At 45.8% G+C, this 23115-nt stretch overlaps 1 protein-coding gene across 3 annotated transcripts in view; it reads right to left on the minus strand.

The window, feature by feature from the left end:
* Window positions 1-3888: 3888 nt before the first annotated feature.
* Window positions 3889-23115, minus strand: part of C3H1orf116 (chromosome 3 C1orf116 homolog) — a 39064-nt gene continuing 19837 nt past the window's right edge. Inside the window, exons 1-4 of one of the 3 annotated variants that reach the window (XM_057726482.1) lie at window positions 15817-16004; window positions 10659-10844; window positions 8105-8282; window positions 3889-6732 (exon numbers count right to left, since the gene is read on the minus strand). In XM_057726482.1, coding sequence (XP_057582465.1) covers window positions 5159-6732; window positions 8105-8282; window positions 10659-10763 — 1857 coding nt within the window. In that variant the 5' untranslated portion in view covers window positions 10764-10844; window positions 15817-16004 and the 3' untranslated portion in view covers window positions 3889-5158. Of the gene's footprint in view, window positions 6733-8104; window positions 8283-10658; window positions 10845-15816; window positions 16005-23115 lie in introns of those variants that run through there. The other 2 variants (XM_057726481.1, XM_057726483.1) reach the window with 2 other exon arrangements.

Here is a 23115-nt window from a genome sequence, read left to right on the forward strand (position 1 = left end):
GAGGTGGTGGCAGGCTCAGTGCCTCATGTTAAGTCCCCTGGCATCTCCCACTCAATCTTCAGTTAGAAGCACAGAAAATAACAAAATGCTTCAACTTAATTTCCCTTGGGAATCAGTTAAAGGCCTGGGCTTTGGGGACAGCGAGGGTGGTGTGGGGTGGGCAGGGTGTGGAGTGGAAGGGCGGGCAGGTGTGGGGAGGCCCAGAAACAGCACCACAGATGTAGAAGGAACACAGGAGGATTGATTGTGAGGAGGTTGGCTGCAGGAGGTTCCAGAAACCGGATAAGGGCTTTTGACTATTTCAGGAATTTAGGTGCAGGGTAGGATTAATCCAGTCCTCGAGGGGGACGCATCTGGCATCTGAATTACATACGTATATGATGATAACATTAATAGGGTCCATTTACTGAGCAACGTGCTAAGTGTTTTTTACATGTATTCTCTCACTTGATTCTATGCTGATAACAATTGCAACCAATGAGTATTGCTACTGCTTCTGTGGGGTTCATTCCTGTTACAAGCTCTTTTTTCTTTTTTACTCCATTTTTAAACTAAGTGACTGCAGGACGGCACATAGTTCCCTGACAAAGGAAGTTAAAGGAATCAAAAAAAAAAAAAAAAAGTGAAAAAGAAGCTGAGGTGCAGAGAACCTGACTCCGAAGCCTGTGCTCTTGGCCACTACATGTTCTCAATCCTTTCTTCCCTTTCCTCTCTTTCATCCATCCAACCATCCATCCACCCATCTATCTTTCTGACTATTTATATCCACTTATAGACATAATTTCTCTTTAGGTGGGAGGTTCGATTAGGTAACCTAAAAATTTCCTTCCAGCGCTTAGGTTCTACGAGGTATATTTCAGCTCAGACTATACTGTGATTATTTTTGGCAGGGTGTTATTCTTCCTAATTAAGGTGCTTGGACTGATAGAAACATATACTTCAAGGCTGGCATGGATCAGTCCAGTCCACGCCCCACATTTTATGAATGAGATGAAGTGGCTCACTAGAGGCCCTGAGCTTTTTAAAAAGAATTGTTTCAGATTATTTTGAACGCTGGATACATGGCAAGTGCTGAATAAAGACAATGCTCCAGATAGGCAATGAGCAAGAGGGAATGACGGTTGGGATTTGGCACATCGTCTGTTTTCTCCTCACTTGTATGCTAAGTCACTGATGGTGATGATGGTGGTGGTGGGGATGGTGGTGGTGGTGATGACTCCTGCAATTCATAGGGCCCTCATATCAGAAGGACTGGGAGAGTTCATCCAATATATCTTCTTGCCTCCTGCTAACTAATGCCTGGTCCATTCCTGAAAGATGCCTACCTTATTTTGGAAAATGCCCCAGGAATCTTGAAACCTCTGTCTCTTCCTGATTTTGAGCCAGAGTTCCCTCCTGTTATATGTTTATTCTTTTCCTCCATTTAAGAAATGAGTAACTCTAGAGCAGCATATGATTCCCTGAAACACAGCAAAAAGAAGTTGAAGGAAGCAAACAGAATATATTGTATGGTCATGGACAACAAAAGATTGATGATAAATGGGAATCTGGGTTTGGGGATAGAGAAGCTGGAAATAGCTGGCTGAGCCTTCACCAAGACAGAAACACCATATTCACTCTGATCCCTTTGTTTTCAAATTCAGGGAATCATGGCATGGGTAAAGTTGAGTCACTTGGAGAGCATGCCAAAGCCTACTTTGGACTTTTATTTGCAGCAAGATCTCTCCGATTTCCTCATGGCTGAACTGGGTAAGCTCTTGGCTTGCAACCCTGTCTACATTTGCTCCCTTTGAGAAGAAAAGAATAAGACCCGGAAGGGATAATTCTATCCTTTATCGAATATCTATGCTACGTCAAGCACTAACCTTTAGATTTTTTACATCACTTGTTCATTTCAGCAACCTTGAAAAGCTGGTATTATTATTCCCATTTTACAGATGAGAACTCTGAGGTTCAAAATTTAAGTGTCAGTCCCATGGTTCCCAGATTGGTAAGTGATGAAAGTGAAATGAGCCCAGATCTATACGCTCCATAGTCACTCACATGGAGAAAGGAGCCTGGGAGCCCTGCATTTGCCTTCCTCCTTAGATTCTGATTGAGGTAGATGTGCTTTCTCCTGCCCAGCCCCCTGGTCTCCTCCTTCTCTAGTTTATGAACCTACAGCTTCATATTCTGACAGTATGATCCTTTTCTTCCTACAACATGGTCATGGATTGAGGATGAAGTAGTTCATCTCACCTGCTTACCCATGTTTAAATTCTTCACCTCTAGCTCTAACTCATAACATCAAGTAGGACCTGCTCTCCAGTCTTTCACTTGCTCTTCTTCCATGGAATAAACACTAACTTTTGCACACGTACATACCCCCAGGGTGGCATCTGCCAGACCATACTTCCCACTAAGGAGGGGGCCACCTAGGAGATGACTGGGTCCATCCCTTGACCTCTGTGTAGGATGGCACATGGGCCTGGAGAACGCCCAGGGTGGCATAAGAGTGGTGATTCAGAGGAGTAGCTGCCAACGCATCTGAGGGCACAGACCCCACTGGGCTAGCCTGTAGTTGGTAGGTGGTTTCTTCCCAGCAGCAGCAGCAAGACTGCAGCAGGCAGGGGATAGTGGATAAATAAGGCCATGTGAAAGTAGAGTTGTCACTGTGGTTTTTAAAATCAAATAAACAGCCTTTACAAACTTCTGCCCAAAATCCTTCAAAAAGGGATAAGAGCAACCCTGACTGCACTCTCACCTCTCCCCCAATCAGTTCAAGCTGAATGAAGAGCAATCCTATTTGGTACAAGAAGATGGATAAAATTCGGGATGGGGGACATCCTCACTGCATCCCATTGATCTTCAAAATGAGGACAACCGGGTTTGGATTTATTATCCTATTCTTCAATCTCAAAGACCATTCTTCGAGCAAAACATGCTCTTTGAAGGCCAAGGACATGGGGAAGCACAGTATCTTTAAATAACAAGGGGAGGGAGTATCTCAAATGGGAGATTTGGGGAACTGGGTAGGATGAGAATACAGAGCAGGAGGGCAGGCTGTGTGTAAGTCTGCTTTGTCTGGGAGAGAAATTGCCTTCACCGAGGAGTGGGATTTAACAGGAGGCACCCCTGACCAACCTGTGTTAGTCAGCCTTGTGTTAATGCCAGGGCCCCAGATTCCTACCGAGTCTTACTGTATAGCCAGCCCCAAGTTTCCCTGTTTATCAGGGAAATTAATAAGAAATAAAGTGAGCATTCTTCATGTTGTGTCTTGAGAAGCAGTTCAACCAAATACAGCAGGTCAGATCAGCTTCGTGGGAGGGGCCTTCTTTCTCGGGGTGGGGGGTGTCTGTGATGAGACATGGCTCAGCCAGTCGTGAGTGACCCTGTCAGCTGTGACAGTCCAGGTCCTCACGCAGGGCCAGGAGTAAGGCACCGGGCTTTTGGGTGTGTGTGTGAGAGCGTACACAGAAACTGTCACACCCACACCCCACATGCCATAGCAGGGTGCAGCCATTTGCTGTCCTTCCCTTAACCTTCCCATCATTTTCAGAAATACTGAGCCTTGATGTGCTGGGTCCCTAAGGACACAGCCCAGAAACGCTCAGCAGACCTAAAGGGCGCTTTTTCAACCAGATTCCCTTTATCTGCCCCTCACATCTGGGGATTTTGGACTCCAAACAGGTCACATCTCTGAATAACACGTATTTCCTAAGGGGAAGCAGGAGTCATGTCCGGCCATGTCTGATCTCTAAGCCTGTATTCACAAGCCCATACCACCTACCCACAGTACCCTCTTCCAGCATGTTCTCAAGGTGCACAACTTGGTCAGAGAATTTGGAATTAATAATGAGTTATTACATTGCTACTTTCCCAAGTTAAACAAAAAGTCACAACACTAAATATGATCCTGAACAATATTTAATCTCTGATGTTCCAGAAGACACTTTAGATCTTGAAGAGCTTTAGGGATAGACCTTTGCTGGTGACTGCTGGTCCTCAGGGTGCTGTGTGGATGGACAAAGGCACTTCTGGAGGGGAGGGGCATGCAGCATGGGCGTGGGAATCGGGAGCCCCAGCTGGGATCTCAGTTCTATTACTAAACGGCAGAGTGACCACACTGAGTCACTTCCTTCCCCCCCAGAGTTGGATTAGGGTATCTCTAAGGCCCCTTCCAGTTCTGATGCTCTAATAATTAGCAGAGGATGTATTGTGCTGATTTTCCATAGGAATTGAGGAAATCAAAAAACAACTTGCAATCGTGTGACAAAGGCCTGCAAGAGTTCCTAGGTATTTATAAAGCCTCTGGGCTTGGGCTCCCATCTCACTGTTGGCCCGGTCCTGGGGTCAGTCATGTGTAGACCGAGATCCGGAGCAGGAAGAACAGGAACATCAGAGTCAGGGACCACTGTAGTTTATTACTGAATTTAACAAGCCCACGGACAAGGCCCTTCCCAGTGGAGGTGAGCTGCATGGGCAGTCATCCTGCCTTCTCAGACCAACAAGAGCTCTCCTGGTATCAGTCAACCAAGACAGGGATGTGTCTGATCCTTGGGACCAGGACAGTGAGAAGGCAGCAGATGACTAGATAACAAACCAACCCCTCTTCACTGCAGGCCCCTGTCCACAGGGCCAGAAGTGAGAGGGGAATCCAGTAAGGTCTGAGCCAATCTCCATCCACGGCAGGGATGTCAGGAGACCCACATTTCATGTGACCCTGCATTTGCCTAATGTCACTGGTACATCCATTGTCTCACTTGACTTTTCTTCTCAGGCTTAGCCATCCCTCTCCACTCAGCTCTGGCTCGGCTGAACTCTACCCGATATAAGAAAATTTCCAACAAGAGAGGAATTCTGAGCAATGACTCTATGTCATATAAATAGCTTCAGTGATATATACAGCCTATAATACACACACACACGTGCGCACACACACACCCCCTCCTGGGGAAATCATCTTCAGGATGCTTCATGCAGACACTCATCGGCACAGCCACCCTGAATATAAATGTGTGCTCCAATCTCTCCCTCAGAGGGAAAAGAACATCGGAGAGACGCCAACTCCTGCCCAGCCCCTGAGTTGTGATGTGGGAGGCTAAGTGGAGCCCCGAGTCCCTTCCTGAATGATGGGGTACAGAAAGGGGGTTGTGTGGGTGGTGCTGGTGGCCAGTGCCTACTCCTTCAACAGGCCCAGCTTCTTCAGAGCTTCCCTTCTGTGTTCATCAGACACGCCTTTTGGGGAGATCTTGACACTGACACAGGGTGGTCGAGGCAGCTTGTCACGGCTCTGTCCTTGGTAAGACAGGCGCTTGGAGCTCCGCTCCTGCTCCAGGTCAGCCAATTTGCCCACCTGGATACCCTCGAAGTCCTTCCTGGTGCCCAAGGAGGCCGGGCGAGGCCGGGAATTACGCAAGATGTTGGGTGAGATCTTGTCCAAGAAGGAGCCTTTTCCCAGAGAGGTGCTGGTTTTCGGGCTGGGATCTTTCTCTGCTGAGAGGTAGCTGCTCAGTCCCACACCTGAGCGCTCCAGCGTGTTGGACTTAAAGCTCATCTGTCTCAGGCCAGGGATGCTGCTCTCCTGGAGAATCAGCCCAGAGTCTGGCTTTGGCTGAGTCGGGGGACTCTTTGCCCGTGGGATCTTAGGGATAGGAATTGGCATGGATTTGGCAGCTGGAACTTTCCCTGGAGTAGGTTCCTGGGCAGGAACCAAAACCTTGCCTGGAGAAGACTGCTGAGCTGGAGCCGGAGCTTTCACTGGAGAAGGTCCCCGCATTGGCACAGGAGCCAGAGCCTTTCCTGTTGCTGCTGAGACCTGAGCTGGAACCACCGGCTGAGCCGGAGCTGGAGCCGGAGCTGGAGCCAGATCCAGGACTGGAGCCAGGGATTGGGCCTCAGCATGAGTCTCTTTGAGCTTGATGGAGGGCCTACTTAAGTGGGGGCTGGGCTTATCTTGGTCCTGGGGAAGCCCCAGCTTCTCCAGAGCTTCCCTGCGTGCTCTCCTCTGCTCCTGCAGTGACGATGAGTCAGGGCCCGTGTCTCCAGGGCCAGCCTCCAAGTGGCGGGACAGCCGGTTCTGGGGATCACTGTGGAAACCGCCTCGGCTGCTCTTCAGAACAATATTTGGTGGCAGCTTCCGGGGCTTAGGGGCTGTGAGGGGAGCCAGCCGGGTATTTGGATCCCCCCCTGATGGGACAGGAGCATCTTCAACTCTTGCATTCTGAGAGGACACAGCAGGAGGAGGCTGAGGTTGTCCAGGTCTCCCGGTTGAGCCTTTCTCATTGGCTTTTTGGGACATGGCCTCTGAAGTAGTCTCCCTTTTTTGCTGGGGGCTGAGTGACATGTGGAGCTGGGGCCTGTGGCTCAGCTCCCCTGGCCCTCTGGGCAGGCTGCCTTGCCCACGCTTCTCTGGCTGGGTGTCCCGGAAAGCCTCTGGTGGGGGGATGAACGCCCCGTCCAGGTCAAGGGCAGTGTCCTGGGGGCCCACTGGCGCCTGGCTGGGCTCCCTGCTCTGGCTTACCTGCTCCTTCTCAGGCCCTGAAACGAGCCCCTCGGATCCCCCTGGGGTGTGGCTGTTCGTCTGGGTGGTGCTTTTTCTGAGGTTCTGGTTTCTGCCGATGTGGATATTTCTGGGGAGGCTGTAGGAGCCAGACCTGAGGCCCAGGCTTTGGGGCTCAGGCAGATAAGCTGAGCTGAATGGAGTCACTCTTTTTGGCTCTGGTCCTTGCTGAATGGTCTCCTTTGGATGTCCTGTGAGGGTCAGCAGAACAGGCAAAGAAGAGTGCGAGTGAGAATCCTGCTGCCAGGGGGAAAGAAAGCGCTTCCCAAACTCTGATCTCTGATTAGCAGTGGACGGTTTTTGTTTTTTGTTGTGTTTTTGCTCTTAAAGGGCAGCACTCTTGTTTGGGTGTCATTTAGACTAACAGATCAATATGAGCAGTTTCCCTTCAACCAAGGATTAATGTTTCCTGATGGCTGGGGAAAGGGCAGCCCTAGACAGCTCCATGTTCCTGACTCAGGGTCTTCCTAACCCTCTATAGACCAGGGTTGGCTGGGGTTCAGGACAGTCCCTCTGGCTATGCTGGGGCTCCCAGGTAACTGAGTCCAGTGGGAGGATGGAGCACGAACATGGTCAATAGGTGATTTTCTCTTGCCTGACTAGGCTTCTGCCTTCTTCCGCCTTCACTTTCAATAAGCACCTGGATGATTCCGTAATGGCCACAGCTGTCCCTGCACCACAAAGTGACATGGGCTCTTTCTTTCCAGTGAGTATGCACAAGCATCAGGACCATTGGACCGGGAAATCAGCACCAGGCGGTGGGGGAAACCCCACGTCCCCACTTCCTGCTCTGTCTCCAGGGAGGGTCTAACACACTGTCAATAAATATTTGCTAAATGAATGAATAAGTGATCACAGTCCTGACACCAATGGGACTGTCTTCAGGAGGAAAGTGCCCCCCTTACCCTGGGACATATGGTCCTGAACTCATGGCCACACTTCTGTGCCATCTTGTTCCCTGTCTACTGAGTCTCAACGCCACTCCACACTCTCTCACAAGGCCCTTGAGATGCCACCCACTGACGTTTAGGGAGCCCTTCCCTTTTCTTATCTCTGCAGGCTCGCCCTCTGGGTCACCCAGATTAGCTCCCCAGACGGACTCAGTCTTTCCAGAGCCAACCACCTATCCCTCCTCGATTCTCTCCGCCACCTCTGTGGTCATATGGCTTTAGAATTTCTCCATAAGAGGATGGGTGCTGGTCAAACCCCTTTCCCTCCCAGGCCTCCGATACTTTATAGAAAGATGTAGGAAGCTGGCTTGCTGGCAGCTTCCCTCCAGGGACAAGGCTTTATTCTAGCCACGAGAGTGGAGAGGAGAGCATTTATTCCTTCTTCTGCTTGTAACCTTTAGAGCAGAGGGCAGACAAGATGGAGAGTGGCCAGAGGATGTACTGCTTTTTCGTTTTTTTTATTGTTTTTTTTTTTTGGCCATGTGGCATGTGGGATCTTAGTTCTCCGACCTGGGATCGAACCTGTGCCCCCTGCAGTGGAAGCACAGAGTCTTAACCACTGCGCCTCCAGGGAATTCCCCTGTTTTTGTTTTTTTTAGACAGCTTCTCTTACCCTGGGGGACAGGCTGGGTTGTGGGCAGTGCTCGGGGACCTCGGGGAGTTGTGGCTTGCTCAGACTCGTCAGTGGACAGTCCGCTGTCAGCCTCAGTGTCCAATGAGCCAATGGTTTCCTCCAAGAAGAGCAGACACTCCTTCTCTTCAGCGGACAGGAAGTCGTAGCTGCTGTCACTCTGCAGTGAGGAGAGGGTGAGAGGGTTATGAGAGGCAGCTCCACAGAAACTGGTGGGGCCCGAGAACCACCCTGCATTGGGAAGGAATGCTGAAGAGCTGGAAAACTCTCCACCATGCCACTCTGCAGACCTGTGCTGGAGCTGCTTCCTGAAACTGCAGGCACTGGGGAGGGCAGAGACTGTTGGGCTGTTGTCCCACTAGCACCCAGCTCTGACAGCTGGGCAGGCAGATGGCAGATGACCTTTCTTTTGCTCAATCTTGGGTGGAATGCTTAGGCGTACAGATCAGAAGCAGTCCCAGGTTCTAATCCCACTTCCTCTGTGTGACCTATATCAAGTATCTCATTTCACGTGTCTCCTATGTTGTTCTAAATTATACGGGCAACATAATGATTTGACCTTAAACTTGGATGGTATTGCTTTTAACTTTTCAAAGTACTTCTGCATTCTTGATCTGACATGTCAAGGACAGTATGAGGACAAACAGGAAAGACAGCCAACTACTTGCTGCCAGGCCAATGGGAACAATGGCATGACTAGACACAGATAAATTTACTAAATAATTTATACTTGACTTTGAAATGCATTCCATACAGGATTTTTTCCCCCTTGTGTATTTACTTTTTTGATGGCATTTGGATCTGGCTCACATTCAAAAAAGGGTGCATTTCTTAAGCAAATATTAACTTAAGGGAGGAAGGTGGAGAAACTGGTATGGGGTGAGGGGAAAGCAACTTAGTATTAAATATTAAGTAGAAATTAAATAATTTTCATTATGAGAAAGCACATAGGCATCTTCAGGAAAACAGATGAGGCCACTGCGGATGGTTATTGCCCACGTTCAACAGGGCCAGGAGGAGCTGTGGAATAATCGCTCTCCGAACTCGAAGGCCGAAGGGAGAACAAAGGGCAGGTAGGGACGCAGGAAATGTGGCCCGAGTCTCTTCCTGCCATATCTACCCCTCTTCCTCATATCTGAGACACTTCAGAGTTATCTATTCTCCAGAGCCACTCAGATGGCCAGGGAAGATTTTGAGAAAGTCCTAAAAGTATCTTAGGGGGAGGGGAGGTGGTCATTGGAACAACTTTTCCAGTTCCCCAGGCTCCTTAAAGAGCCATCTGTCAGTTGATTGAGGGAGGCGTACATTGTAAGGGGAAGTTCCAAATATAGTCCTTGGAAGCCTTGATGCAGAGCCCAGAGGTTCCTTGAACAAAATCTTCTTTTCTGCCTTCTTCCTCCTAAAATAGACTTCCGAAACTCCAGCTCTGAATTTCTCCTTTGTGGGTGATTCACTTTGAAAACCTCTAATTCTTATCACATTCTATGTCCAATGGTATGTAACTATTCATGCTGGCCTCTGCCTAACAGAAATAGAAAGCTGTCTCTGTGGCCCCATCACCTAGGGTTAAAACGAAATTATATACGGACCGTCTGCACTTTAGGTTTTTGTGTGTTGTGTGCTGCTTTTTCTAGTCCATTTTTACATATCAAAACTCACTGAGTATATTAAACATCTTCAACATTCAGTAGAGATCATTGCGATCCTGAAATTTCCAAATACCTCTATGTATAGGATACAGAAAAACAAAGTATAAATTCTCAAGGGTCATGATTATGTGATGAGTCCCATAATAAACGAATGCTTACATTTGGATAGAGGGCAGATTTACCCTTTTATACCAACCTTATAAGAATTGAGATTTAAATGCATACCCAGAAAAATTACAGTTTATTACATGTCACTTACAAATAGTTAAATACAATGACTTTGGAAGATTCTCAGTCTCTACTTACAGATAGGCTATTTCTTTTCTACAAAGAGGAATGTGCTTTACATGCATTTTATCTACTCCCCTCAAGAACCCTATGAATTCGGTATTAATATTAAGCCCATCTTAAAACTGAGACTGAAGCTTAGAGAAATTAAGTAATTTGCCCAAAGTTGTAGCGCTTATAGGTAGAGAACCCAGATCTGTTTGGCTCCAGAACCCAGGCTCTTGCTTGCTCTGTGCTCTTTGATCTTTGTAAAAGACGGAAGTAACACTGCTCCTTGTAGAGCACTTCAGGATTCCACGTGCTACAAGGATGTACGTTCTAGTTTCCACCATGAACCTCAGATCACTGATTCACTCTCTCATCTCAATTAAACCTCCCAACCTAATGAATACTGGGACAAAGTCTCATTTGTCCTATTACTCTCTGGGGTTGTCCCACCCTATTCTCTAGAGAACAAGGGGTGACTCAGAGGCAGAATACCAACGGATGTGATTCACTCCCTGACAAGGAAGATGAAAGACAAGAGCACTGAGCAAGGATGGTGGTGGGCAGGGCATGGATGTGGCGAGCAGGCCCGGCTGCAGACAGAGAGTACGTACAGATCCAGAGCGGGTGGAGGGGATGCTCATCGTGCTGTCGCAGCTGCCGCCGCGGGTCACAGGTTCTGAGCCAGGCCCTGCTGGCCACAGGTCTCTCTCCGGCATCGCTTGAAGCAAGGTGCAGGGGTGGTGAAAGGGGCTCCCAGAGGGGAAGCGAAGGGAAGCGAAGAATGTCCCAGGCCGGGCCTGAAAAGAGAAGAATCAAAGCCACGTGTGAGCCGAGCCAGGATCCGGCGAGGCTCTGCCCAGGCCCTGGAGCAGCGTGGCGGCAGGGACACCAAGCAAGCAGAGAGCTGGAAGTGGCCACGCTCAGCCACGACCCAAACCCAAACCCTGGCCTGCACGGGGACACGTAAGCTGGACACATAAAGACACATAAGCTGGCTCACATACATGCAGAAGGACCGACTTAAGTGGTGGAGAAGCAGTCTAGTCAGAAAGGAGATTCCATCATTTCTCTTGGTCGCTTTTTTAATCTGAACCAGGGAGCTTAGCCTACATTTTCATCACTATAGAGTGCTACATATTACAGGCGCTACAACTTGGGTTCTGGAGGTAGCTGGATCTGGGTTCAAATTCCAGTTCCACCATTTTACAGTGATGTGATTTGAGGCAAATTACTCTTTGAGTCTGTTTTTCTTCACTAAATAGGGTTAATAATAAGAGTAAATGAGAACAGTTAACACAGTTTAGTCGGTAGTAAATAAGCAAACACTTAAGGAATAAATGAGTAACTACTACTGCTTTTGTAATAAGAAAAAGACAAGATCCATCTTGGATCAAAGTAGACTGAAGCAAGGGAAATAAAAGTTTTTTAAAAAAAAGAACAGGGCCCGTAACAGTACCTACCTCAAAGGGTTGTGGTGAATTTATAACGAAATACTCCATGTAAAACACTTTGCGCAGGGCTTGGCCCTGTAACTGTCAGCTCCTACCATAGCCACATCACCAACATCACCAGGACGACTCCCACCACAGCCCCCAGCATCTCCCTAGTCTGGGAGGTACGTGCACGGCACCCCAGGGACTGGCACAAACCCAGTCTCCCTCTTGTGTATCGCCCCCCTGATGTTGCACTTATTCCTGATGGGGCTCCCTAACCTGTGTCAAACGAACAAGAGCACTGTCCTGTAGCTTTTCCCAGCCCCAACGCACAGGGAAAGAACAGCTTCAAGTTCATTGTGCCAACAGAAATAGCAGGTAGTGCCATCTTCCTGCAGGAAATCGAAAGGATTTCCATATTCCTGTTTGCGGGGAAAACCTCCACTAGAATTGGAAAAGCCAAAGGTGACACTCCTATGTTACAATGAAATTCTAGAAGAATTAAGATTAAAAGAGTTTCAAAGTCAAGTAGGGACCTGGGGGAAGAGCTAGAATTAGAATATAGTTTGTCTGATTCTGAATCTGTATCTTCCCCACAACACCATGCTTTATTTTCTACCATCTTTCCTACCCTCTGAATACTAGGTAAAATGTCCTGGAAAATTGGGTTTTATTTGAGATCTTGAGACTTGGGGTTTAGATTCCAGGGCAGGTTGCCTTTTTGGCATCTGCCAATAACTGCTTCCAGTGCCAAAGTCAGGTTTGGGCTGTGCTGAGTGAGTCAGCCTGCCAACCACCTAGAGCTGACAAGCACGTGGCCTCATGGAGCTCTGCTCCTGCTTGGGAGCAAGCCCTCAAGTGGGGAAGGGGCAGGACAACGAGGAAGGAAGAGGGAAGATCCCTTATAAGCAAGACATATGTAGTTCATGAGGGTCCAGAGCCTCTCAGGAGAGAGAGAGGGAACCAGAGATACCACAGAAGCCCAGGGATAAATCAACATGGGGTAAGACAACTCCTGGGACTCCTTTGTGAGGTTAGTTCCCCATTATCCAGAACCCCAAAGAAACAGAAACATGGCAAGTCATGTGGAGGAAGTTCAGTCACCTCAGCTAGCCTCTCCATTAATGACTGTCTAGGTTCCAAAAGCACCAACTCATTCCTAACATTCTGACGGGTTGAGACCATTACAACAAAGAGGACCCATCTCTCATCAGCCTCGGCACCCAGAAGGCACTCAAAATGAATAAACGTCATTTGCTCTAGTGTCTACTGAGTTGACACTAGGACTCAGTAGACACTAGAACTAGTTGAACTGTTGAAAGGTCTCATTTTTGGCTTCTACCCTATTACTGTAAGCTCTTTTTTTAATATTTTATTTGCCAGAAAATATATGGCTTAATGGAATTTGGGCAATGCTTTCAGTTATACTAACATTTATGAGCTCTTAACAGGCATGGGGCATGCAAAACTTTATTAAAAATATTGTTTCCAAGAAGTCAGTGTAGATCCAAGGGTCTGTTTTTTTGGCTCTAGTTTTCCTGTGTGTAACATTGGGGCAGTAACTACTAAAAGTGACTCACTGTAATTAATAGAGTGTTCTCTGTGAATGGATGAGCAGATGCTGCCTTTTCCTTTCAGAGAAAAATGACTACCCTTGTTCTTCAAAGCACGCATTGGACTTTACAGTGGTGTGCTAGCCTCTCGTTCCTCCCAGGGCAGCCTAACACATTCTCACTTTGGAACCAAGGATGGCCTGAAACAGCTGGAAAAGATAGAAACAATATGAACAGCCCTGCTTCAAAAAACATAGCAGGGTATAACTTACAAAGTGCTTTCAGATATGCTAATTAGGTTTTAAAAATAACCTGATACCTTAGGCAGGATGTGGCATTTTCTCCATTTGACAGATGAGAAAGCTGGGGCTCTTTCTACCTCCCATTCCTATGGGAAATGGGAAATGATCTGTAACTGCATCTGCAGGGGACCCTGTGGCTCCCAGCCCTTCTAGAGGGCATCATAGAGGCTGTCCAGATGCAAGAGGGCTGTGTATCTAAAGAAGGGCCATTGGCCACCCCTGACTAAACACTGAAAGCCCTAAGATCATCCTTCTCTGATTCAGCTTTACGCATTCAGGCCAGCTTTTTGTGCCCACAATAGATATTTCCAGAGTAAAGAAATGACATCAAATGCCACTGGAGCTCAAGTCATAGGCACAACATGATCACTGCAGAGATTAACCTGAACCTGAAACCAAAGCTGAATGAGCCCTAAAGTGCTCGCACGTCATCTCCACACCTAGTGTTCTGACCCCAAAAGCTTGAACCATAAATATGTCTTCTCTTCTTCCCACCACCCTCTCCTTCCCTCACCAGTCTGACCTGACCTGGATGCTGCATATCCTTCCACCAACTTTATAACCTTGAAACTTGGGGGCTACTTCAGGGCAGCCATCGAAACCTGAGGTATTTCTACTTGATAAGAAGTCTGAACAACAAGCAAAACACTCAAGGTGAGAGCTTGGTATCTTTTAACCCTTGACCTCTTTGCACAGCTTGAGGGTAGGAGGGAATGGGTTAAGAAATGTGCACAGCCTAACTAGGGGCCACCCATGCAAAGGCACATTAAATATTAACTACTCCCTGAAACCAGCCAAGCCTTGGAGGAGAGTAAATAGTGGCATGTAGTATTCTGGCATCTGGAGGCGGTGCAGCAGGGAGAGGGCTCCAGCCCCACTCCTGTTTGGCTTCTCTGTACCATCTGAACAGACCCAAAGCCACCTGTCACCCTTCCCCTGTAAGCCCACTGCTATATTCTCCAAGAGCTCAGCTTTCTCCCCAGTGGTCGAAGAGGTTTCCTGTTTCTCTTAGACCAGGTGTCTCTGCTTTTTGCTGACCATCCAAAATATGCTTTGGGCTGCAGAACATCCTAAGAAAAAGACCAAGAAGACTAAAAGTTGCCCTGTGTGTGCATCCCTCTCCACAAGCACAAGGGCAAGTTTCTCTGTGTGTTTAGGCAATGATAAAATCGCCTCTTTCACCAGTGGGTTTGAGGGAGAGGGTGGGTGGAAATACCCCCTGAGCAGAAGAACTTTGCTTGACACGGCAGCTTCCTTTATTGCCGGCAAGGTCATCATCTATGGCAGCCTTCAGTCAGTGAGCTTGGCAGGCTGGTTCTGTGGTGTGGGCTGAGCTAAAGCCTGCAGCTTCAGTTGCCAGGACGAAACCTGATATATTCACTCGGGGCTTGTGTGCCAGGCCCTGGGATCCTGGCACTGGGTCTTCCCACTTCCCTTTTTCCAGAAGCAGGAGGAAAAGGGGTGAAATTAGGGACCAGAGTGTTAACCCCCACAAGCTGGATGACAGAGAACTGACTTGCTACCCTGATTTGATTTCTACACCCAGCGTCCTTGTGCAGGGAATCCGGCCACACATACTGCCAACTGGGACACCTGAAGGAACGCAAAGCAAATCCATGACACTGGTCTGGTTCTCCTCCTTGGACTCTGCCACACTGCTTTGGCCTGAGCGCCACTTGGAATTCCTACTAGACTCGACATGCTACCATAAAATGTTAATGTGGGTGAGGCCTGGGCACAGTTGAAAGGCTTCCTGTTTGCCAGCCCCTGTGTCTATTAACAGGCAAAGTTGGAAATTTAATGAAGCTGAACTCAAACAGGATTGACTTTGAAATTAGATTATCTGTGGGTTTCCCAAGGATGAGCTGGTAGCCTAAGTTGGAGTTTTCCCAATGTAACCAAATCGCACGCACCCTTACAAACAACCTAGCACAGCTTACACCTTACACACTTGTCCACAAAGAGCTCCATTATCAATCACACTACCATTACTGAACACACACACACTGCACCCTTTATTTAAATAAACATGGACACTGAGTTGATAAGGCCATGAGAAATTTTCCTGTTAGAAATGCAGTGGAAAACCAAAGCACTTTTCTTCCTCTGGGAGATTTTCCATTTTGACTCCCTCTACTCCAACTCTTTTCCAAAATCACAACTCAATTTCAGTTGTTCTGAGATGGAAATTTCTAAAACAAACCCATTTTCTTTTCTTGTGTCTGCACAATATGCTATTCAACCTAAATAGGCAGATGAAAAAAAAAAATGCGTCTCAGCCCCGGTCTCCACTAAAACACCCCAACGTCAAGAAGCTACCAACCTACTCTGATCCCCTACTGGACCCAGAGAGTGGAGGAACACAGAGGAAAGCCCCCAGCTGGGGTATAAAGGGCTACCCTCAATTCTGTAGCTCTGCCTTCCCATGAAGCAGCCCCTCTTGCTGCAGAAGAAGCAACAGTTGGTTAGTAATTCACTCACCTTCACTGGGCGGGGAGCTGAAGAGAGGAAAGGAATACCCTTCTGTTTCAAAGGGCAGAGACGGAGACAGTGACTGCGTCCCCTGCCTCCTACTGTTTTCTTCTTTTGACCTTTTCCAGACTTACCTAGACAGGTAAATGCTTCATCTGCGCTGCCTCACCCCACCCCTGCCACTGACTCTAAGCCAATCCCAGCCCTCCCTCCCTCCCTACTTCTCATTCCAGCTGTTTCTCTAGGGAGGGCGTGGGAGGGGACGGAGCGGGGCGGTGCTGCTCTCACTTAGCCAATCGTCTCTTGCCCGCGCCTCTTCGTTGAGAGCCAATAAAGAGCCTTTAATAATAGAGGAGGGCTGGGAGGAGGGGGCACTGGTTTGGGCTGAGACTGGACGAAGGCAGAGTCATCGTGTTTGTTTTTTTTAAGATCTTGATATAAACACAGTCTACTGGGCAGTATGCTTTTCCGTGTGACTGTTTGAAACTTGATTTTCTATCTATAACTGCCGTCTTCCTCTCGAAGTAGTCCCCTGAATTCTCCAAGTTAAAATCCTTTGTGTCCAGTTTTGCTACTCGCTTTTCTAGCCTTTTAGAGTCACTATCATCCTCAAGCTTTTTCCTAGCAGCTCATAATTCTAGCAGCTCCACTCAGGACCACGGAAGAAGGCGTCTAAGGCGAGGGATGCCGGCTCTGAGACACCGCTGCTCCACAGTTTGTCAACCACTTTCTTGGCTTCATTTATTTCTGGGGGAAATAAAACCATTTTCTCCCCCAAGAGGTCCCTGTTCTGATGAAAAAGTGACTGGACAGCCTCGAGGAAGGGAACATGCCCTTTGTCATTTGGGCTCTGGTCTCTTTTAGCTGTGCGTAGAAGGTTGCAATGACTATTAAGAAATAAAAACAAAAGAAGCTACCAACCAGTTTAACAACTCCTATCTCCTTCCAATGGCAGATTTCTGGCACCTGTAGTCAAAATAACCGGAAAAGAGTAGGTGAAAGAACCCAGTGCTTTCAGGAAGGAATCTTCCTCCAGGAATGGAAGCCACTTTCACCAGATATGCCTTTTGCTTGGAAGCTGGTTTTTCCTGGATATGTTATCCTCAATACCAAAGGGCAGGAAGAAAAATTAAAATCAATGCACATGTTAATTGCCAATATTTATTAAGCTCTTAATATGCACTGGGAATTGTGCTCTGCTAAGTACTTTCATGCATCATTTACTTTTTTTTAAAAAATAAATTTATTGGCTGAGTTGGGTCTTCATTGCTGTGTGCGGGCTTTCTCAAGTTGCAAGGAGTGGGGGCTACTCTTTGTTGTGGTGTACGGGCTTCTCATTGCTGTGGCTTCTCTTGTTGGGGAGCATGGGCTCTAGGCACACGGGCTTCAGTAGTTGTGGCACATGGGCTCAACAGTTGTGGCTTGCAGGCTCTAGAGCATAGGCCCAGTAGTTGTGGTGCACAGGCTTAGTTGCCCTGAGGCATGTGGGATCTTCCTGGACCAGGGTTCGAACCTGTGTCCCCTGCAGTGGCAGGCAGATTCTCAACCACTGAGCCATCAGGGAAGCCCTCATTTACTCTTTATTTGAAGTTCAAAAGGTAGGCACCGTTAATATATAAATTTTACAAAGAGGTTAAATAACTTGCTCAGGAGCATGTAGTTAGGATGTAGTAGAACAGGGATTTCAACTCAGGCAGTATGACACAAAGCTTGCCATGTATCAGTATGATGCCAATCAGCCTCTATTTTGGAGAAAATCCCAAGTAGGAAATATGAAATACACAGATAATGTATAATAATTCTAATAACTAGATTCCTCCTTTCTTGTCTCATTTTTTTTTGTCTTGTAGCTATTCATATCTTTTATAACAAGATGACACATGGCTTTCATCTTTTCTCTATGTGATCTCTGCAATGTGATCATTGCAGAAGTGCAGTGACCATGAGGCTACGGTACAGAAGAGGCAGGGCAGGACTAAATGAGGAGAAAGGAGGTTTGAGGAAGCTTGGAATAACTCAGCACCCTATCAGTGGCATGTGGATAACAGAGCTGACTGAGCATTTAAGGATGATGGCCTCTCTTCCTGATGTGTCATTCAAACATGTTTGATGTCATAATACTAACAAAACAGGAAGTTCCAAATCAGAAGTTCAATGCAACTAGAGTTACACCCATGGATGGAGCCACTGAAGTTGATCCAGCTTCATAGGTGTGTGATTTGAGCATTTGCTAAAAAAATGAATTGACTTCTGAGCATTAATCTCAAAGATGAGGGGAGACACAGTCTTGCTTGTGAACAGTTTTTCAGTTTATAATAAAATTAGAATAATTAGGAAGGGCTCCTATCTTTTCCCAGGTAGAAATAGGGACACAGACAAAATGATCTTTCTGTTGCTCTCTTTCCTTTTTTTAACATCTCCTTTTGAAAATTATGAAATATTTCAGATACCCTGGCATAACAAACACCACTGTACCTAATACCCAGTTCAAGAAATAATACATTAACATTACAGTTGAAGTTGCTTACGAACTTTGCTCCCCACTCTGTCCTGCCTCCTTAAGACAGAAATACACCCCAGTTGAAATAAATCACTTCTGAATTTGGTGTTTTTCATTCTCCATATCTTTATTTTTTTAAGCTCTTTATTGGAATATAATTGCTTTACACTCTTGTACCAGATTTGAGGTACACCAAAGTGAATCAGCTGTATTTATACATATATCCCAATATCCCCTCCCTCCCGTGACTCCCTCCCACCCTCCGTGTCCTGGCCCTCTAAGGCATCACCCATCATCAAGTTGATCTCCCTTTGTTATACAGCAACTTCCCACTAGCTATCTATTTTACAGTTGGTAGTGTATATATGTCTATGCTACTCTCTCACTTAGTCCCAGCTTCCCCTTCCCCCACCCCAACCCCGTGTGCTCCAGTCCATTCTCTGCCTCTGCGTCCTTACTCTTGCCCTATCACCAGGTTCATCAGTACCATTTTTTTAGATTCCGTATATATGAGTTAGCGTATGGTATTTGTTTTTCTCTTTCTGGCTTACTTCGCTCTGTATGACAGTCTCAAGGTCTATCCATCTCATTGCATATAGCTCAATTTCATTCCTTTTTATGGCTGAGTAATATTCCATTGTATATATGTGCCAAATCTTCTTTATCCATTCGTCTGTTGATGGGCATTTAGGTTGCTTCCATGTCCTGGCTATTGTAAATAGTGCTGCAATGAACATTATGGTACATGTTTCTTTTTGGATTATGATTTTCTCTTCATTCTCCATCTCTGTAAATGTTTTCCTTGGAATCTTACTTGGTTTTGCTTTGCTTTATTTTTGGGCTTGGAGAAATACCAAGTCTCTAATTTTCCAAGAGAACTGAGAAGGAGGGGGAAGAGAGGATTTCCAAAGTCAGAAACACCTGAGAGACTAAAGGTTCCCTGGTTGATGTAGATCATCATTTGAGGAGGAGTGTGTGTTGTTGCTCTTTGTATATAAATTCCTATTTGATGACCTGATTGTGGAATCTAATTACAGTCCAGCTCACCTGACTCATCTGTGTCCTCACTCCTTCTCCAACTTTGCATGCTATTGCAGTGCAGTCATCTTTTCAACTATCAGAAACTAGTTTATTTCCTTTCTCAGTACAGCCTCTCCACTGAGGCAACTCACTTCCTCTACACAGACACACAGACACACCCTTAAAACCAAAATATACCACAAATAATCATTGGTCAATCTTGCCTCTTTGGGCCCCTTATAAAGTTGGACTTTCTGCAAAATACAGTGGACCTCCATTCTAACCATTCATGATACTTATTCATTCAAACCACAGTCACATCCTAGCAGTGCCTTTCTTCTCCTTTTCCTCTCCAAAGGAAAAATGAAATTACTTTGAACATGTATTATCACCGGCCCTAAGAAACACTGGGTACCCAGTATGTCCATGGTATAGGGCATGATACTCTGTGTGTGGGGGGGGGGGGGGGCGGGGGGGGTCTCTGAATGTACTTCTATCGGGGAGAGGGAAGGTTTTATTCTTCAAGTAGTAGCAAGAACTTGCTTTAAAGAGAGAACAGTTGGGAAAGGATACAGATGAGGATGATTATAATTTGGCTATAAACTGTGGAATTGATAGGCCACATTAAGAAATCAAATAGATCAGCAAGTTCTCCCCAAAGTGATATTAGTGTTAAGACTAAAATAATTAGATGGGAACTAAAGGGTGTAATTAAGTGGATTTGGATGAAGTTCTGAAATGACTTAATCATTAAGTAGTTGCTGGGAGTGGCTTTTTCTTTCCCCCTTTCTTTTTTGAAAGCAGTGTAGGCCCAACTACTATGAAAACTTAGAGGACTCAGTAGTCCTTTTCTTCCCAGTGCTAATGAAAATTTGAGAGGAGGGCTGAGAACATCTAGTAACATTAGTGAGTTTTGAAAGGAATGCCAAATCTTAACATGTTCAAAATGGAACCTATCTTACCCTTGGCCTCTCTCCTCTATCCCCATGCCAGCTAACGGCATCACCCAGACTCCTTACTTCACAGCAATCCTCCCATAGCTCCTATGAGATCACTCGCATAACTGTCTCTGGCTCTTCATCCTCTCTACTCTGATCAGGACTTCACTGTTTGTAGGATCACAGACCACTAAAGATGGAAGAAACTACAGAAAATCCTTGTTTCACATCTTTCATTTTACAGAGGCACATTTGAATTGTCATTCCTCTCCTTAAAATACTTTGAGGTATTTTCATAGCGTTCAGGATGAAATTCAAAGTCCCTATATGACATAAAAAGACCTTCATAAACTAGGTCTATGTACCTTTCCCACCACAAAATTATCCATACTCTTTACTACAGTCACATCTAATTTTTCTGAAACTGTCATGCTTTCATGCTACGGGGCTGCACCCTTTGCTTGGACCCATTCCCACTTTGTTCTCCTGGCTTGGTCTTAGCCTTCCTTCAAGGTTCAGCCCAAGCACCACCTTTTTGAATAGGATATTAGGTGCTGTTTCATTGTAATCTCTCAACCCAATGAACATATCTCTAGATTTAACCCACTAGGATGTAATTGCCCTCTTTCTCTCCCTGAAAAATTTGAATTCATGCAGGGCACCACATTTTTTAATGTATAATTCTTCTATTATAGTAATTATATATTAATGTCAAAATTAATGATAAACCTTTGGGAAACTGAAGTCCTTTATTTAACAAACTTGCCCTAAAAAATTCATTTTTTGGAGAATGTGTTGGTAGATAATCCATCTACTGCTAGTTTTGCTTATTGTTTTTTTTTCTTAAATATGGTCCCTTGGCATACTATTAAACTGTGCACAGCTCTTAGAAGTAGTAGGCATTGGCTCATTAGGACTTTTTTCAGTTTTTGACTTTCTGATGTTATGAATATACCTATGAGTCTGAGATACTATTAAAGCCCCCAATTGATGATACTTTGCATTGCAGTAATTTAAAACATATCTGGCAATGGGCTGACTGATTTCCATTATCTTTCTTAAAATGCTTCTAACATTCTTTGTGTTCTTTATTATTATGGATATATAGATATTGAAATATTGTTTCATAAATAAGAAATATGAGGTTTAATAGTATTTACAAAGAACTGTAGCTTATAGCAAACATTCAACACTGGAAAATACTAGGGAACATTAATGGATAATATTTGATTCTCCCAGCAAGCTCCTATAATAGCTCTACACAAAATCATTTGTTGAAATTGCCAATGTAAGAATTTATTTTGCTTCTCAAACTTATTTCTTGGAACACTTCATAGAATTTGCATTAAGTATAGTATGAGTATATTATATTAATATATCAATACTTATTTCATTCATTGTTAGCAGTACACAGGACCATGGAATACATACTTATATTAACAGTCATAAGCCAGGCAGATGGTTAGAGTGTAACCACTTCCCTCCTATCTGCTAGCATCTAGGTGCCCAGAAATGTAAACTTTAACCTTCTATTTCACGTTAGAATTTCCTGCTTTTGCTTTTCTTTTTTTTTTTTAATCATTTGATTCCTTCAAATCACTAACATCTCTTGTTGATCACACAACAAGATGATTGGCACCACGGATCAATCAGGATGGCAGAGTAGAAGGATGTGGATCTTACCTCCCCTCATGAACACATCAAGAAAACATATACACGTGGAGCAATTCTCTCTGAAAACTAACTGGAAACTGGAAGAAAGACTTCTGTACAAACAAGGCTGTAAGAAAGAACCATGCATAATCAGATAGGAAGGAAAGAAAAGTGATCAAGTTGGGACCTGTGGCCCTGGAAGGGGACTTAGAGGAAAAGGGAGACTACACAGATAGAGACCCACCTTGGGGAGTAAGTGGTTTGAGCCACAGATTGGGCTCCCCAGTCCTGGGGTCTTGCACAAGGGAGATGAGCCCCCTTGGCTGGTCAGAGGACCACTGAGATTAACAGGAGGGCTGAGGGAAGCCTGGACTTTGCTCCTGAGGAGTGCATGCATGTTGACTTGTCCCCAAAGCAGAGTGGAGAGGTTGGATTGAAGACTGCTCTAGTAGCTGCTGGGTTTCCCCTGACAACCTCAGTGTGTGCCCTAGCCTAAGCAAAGTGAATGATCCACTCCTGTTTACTCCACGTTGTAGCTCGGCACTGGATCTAGGGCTGCCATGACCAGAGAAAAAGTTCAGCCACGGGACACAGAGGCAACAGGGTCCCAGGATGGCATCTGGGTGGGATGGTGGTGGCCATTGTTGGCTTGTGCTCAAGCAGCACCTCAGAAGAGACCCAGAACTCTGATGCTGGCCAGTCCACCACAGCTTACACCATGACACATGCTGAGAATCTATGTGGGCACCAATGGCCCTGCAGTATGGCTTCACAACAGGGTGGGGGCAGTGATCAGCTGTGGGGAAAAAGTGTACTTCACAATAATACAATAATAGTAGGGGACTTTAACATCCCACTTAAATCAATGGACAGATCATCCAGACAGAAAATCAGTAAGGCAAAAGTGGTCTTAAATGACACAGTAGACCAGTTGGTCTTAGTAGATATCTATACGGCATTCCATCCACAAACAGCAGAATACACATTCTTTTCAAATGTACAGGGAACGTTCTCCAGGATACATCACATTCTAGGCCATAAAACAAGTCTCAATACATTTAAGAGAATAGAAATTATATAAAGCATTATTTTTCCAATCACAATGTATAAAACTGGAAATCAATTACAGAAAGAAAAATAGGAAAAGCACAAACACGTGAAGACTAAACAACACGCTGCTTAAAAAACCAGTGGGTC

The sequence above is a fragment of the Hippopotamus amphibius genome, chromosome 3 (assembly GCF_030028045.1).
Source record: "Hippopotamus amphibius kiboko isolate mHipAmp2 chromosome 3, mHipAmp2.hap2, whole genome shotgun sequence".
Lineage (NCBI taxonomy): Eukaryota > Metazoa > Chordata > Mammalia > Artiodactyla > Hippopotamidae > Hippopotamus > Hippopotamus amphibius.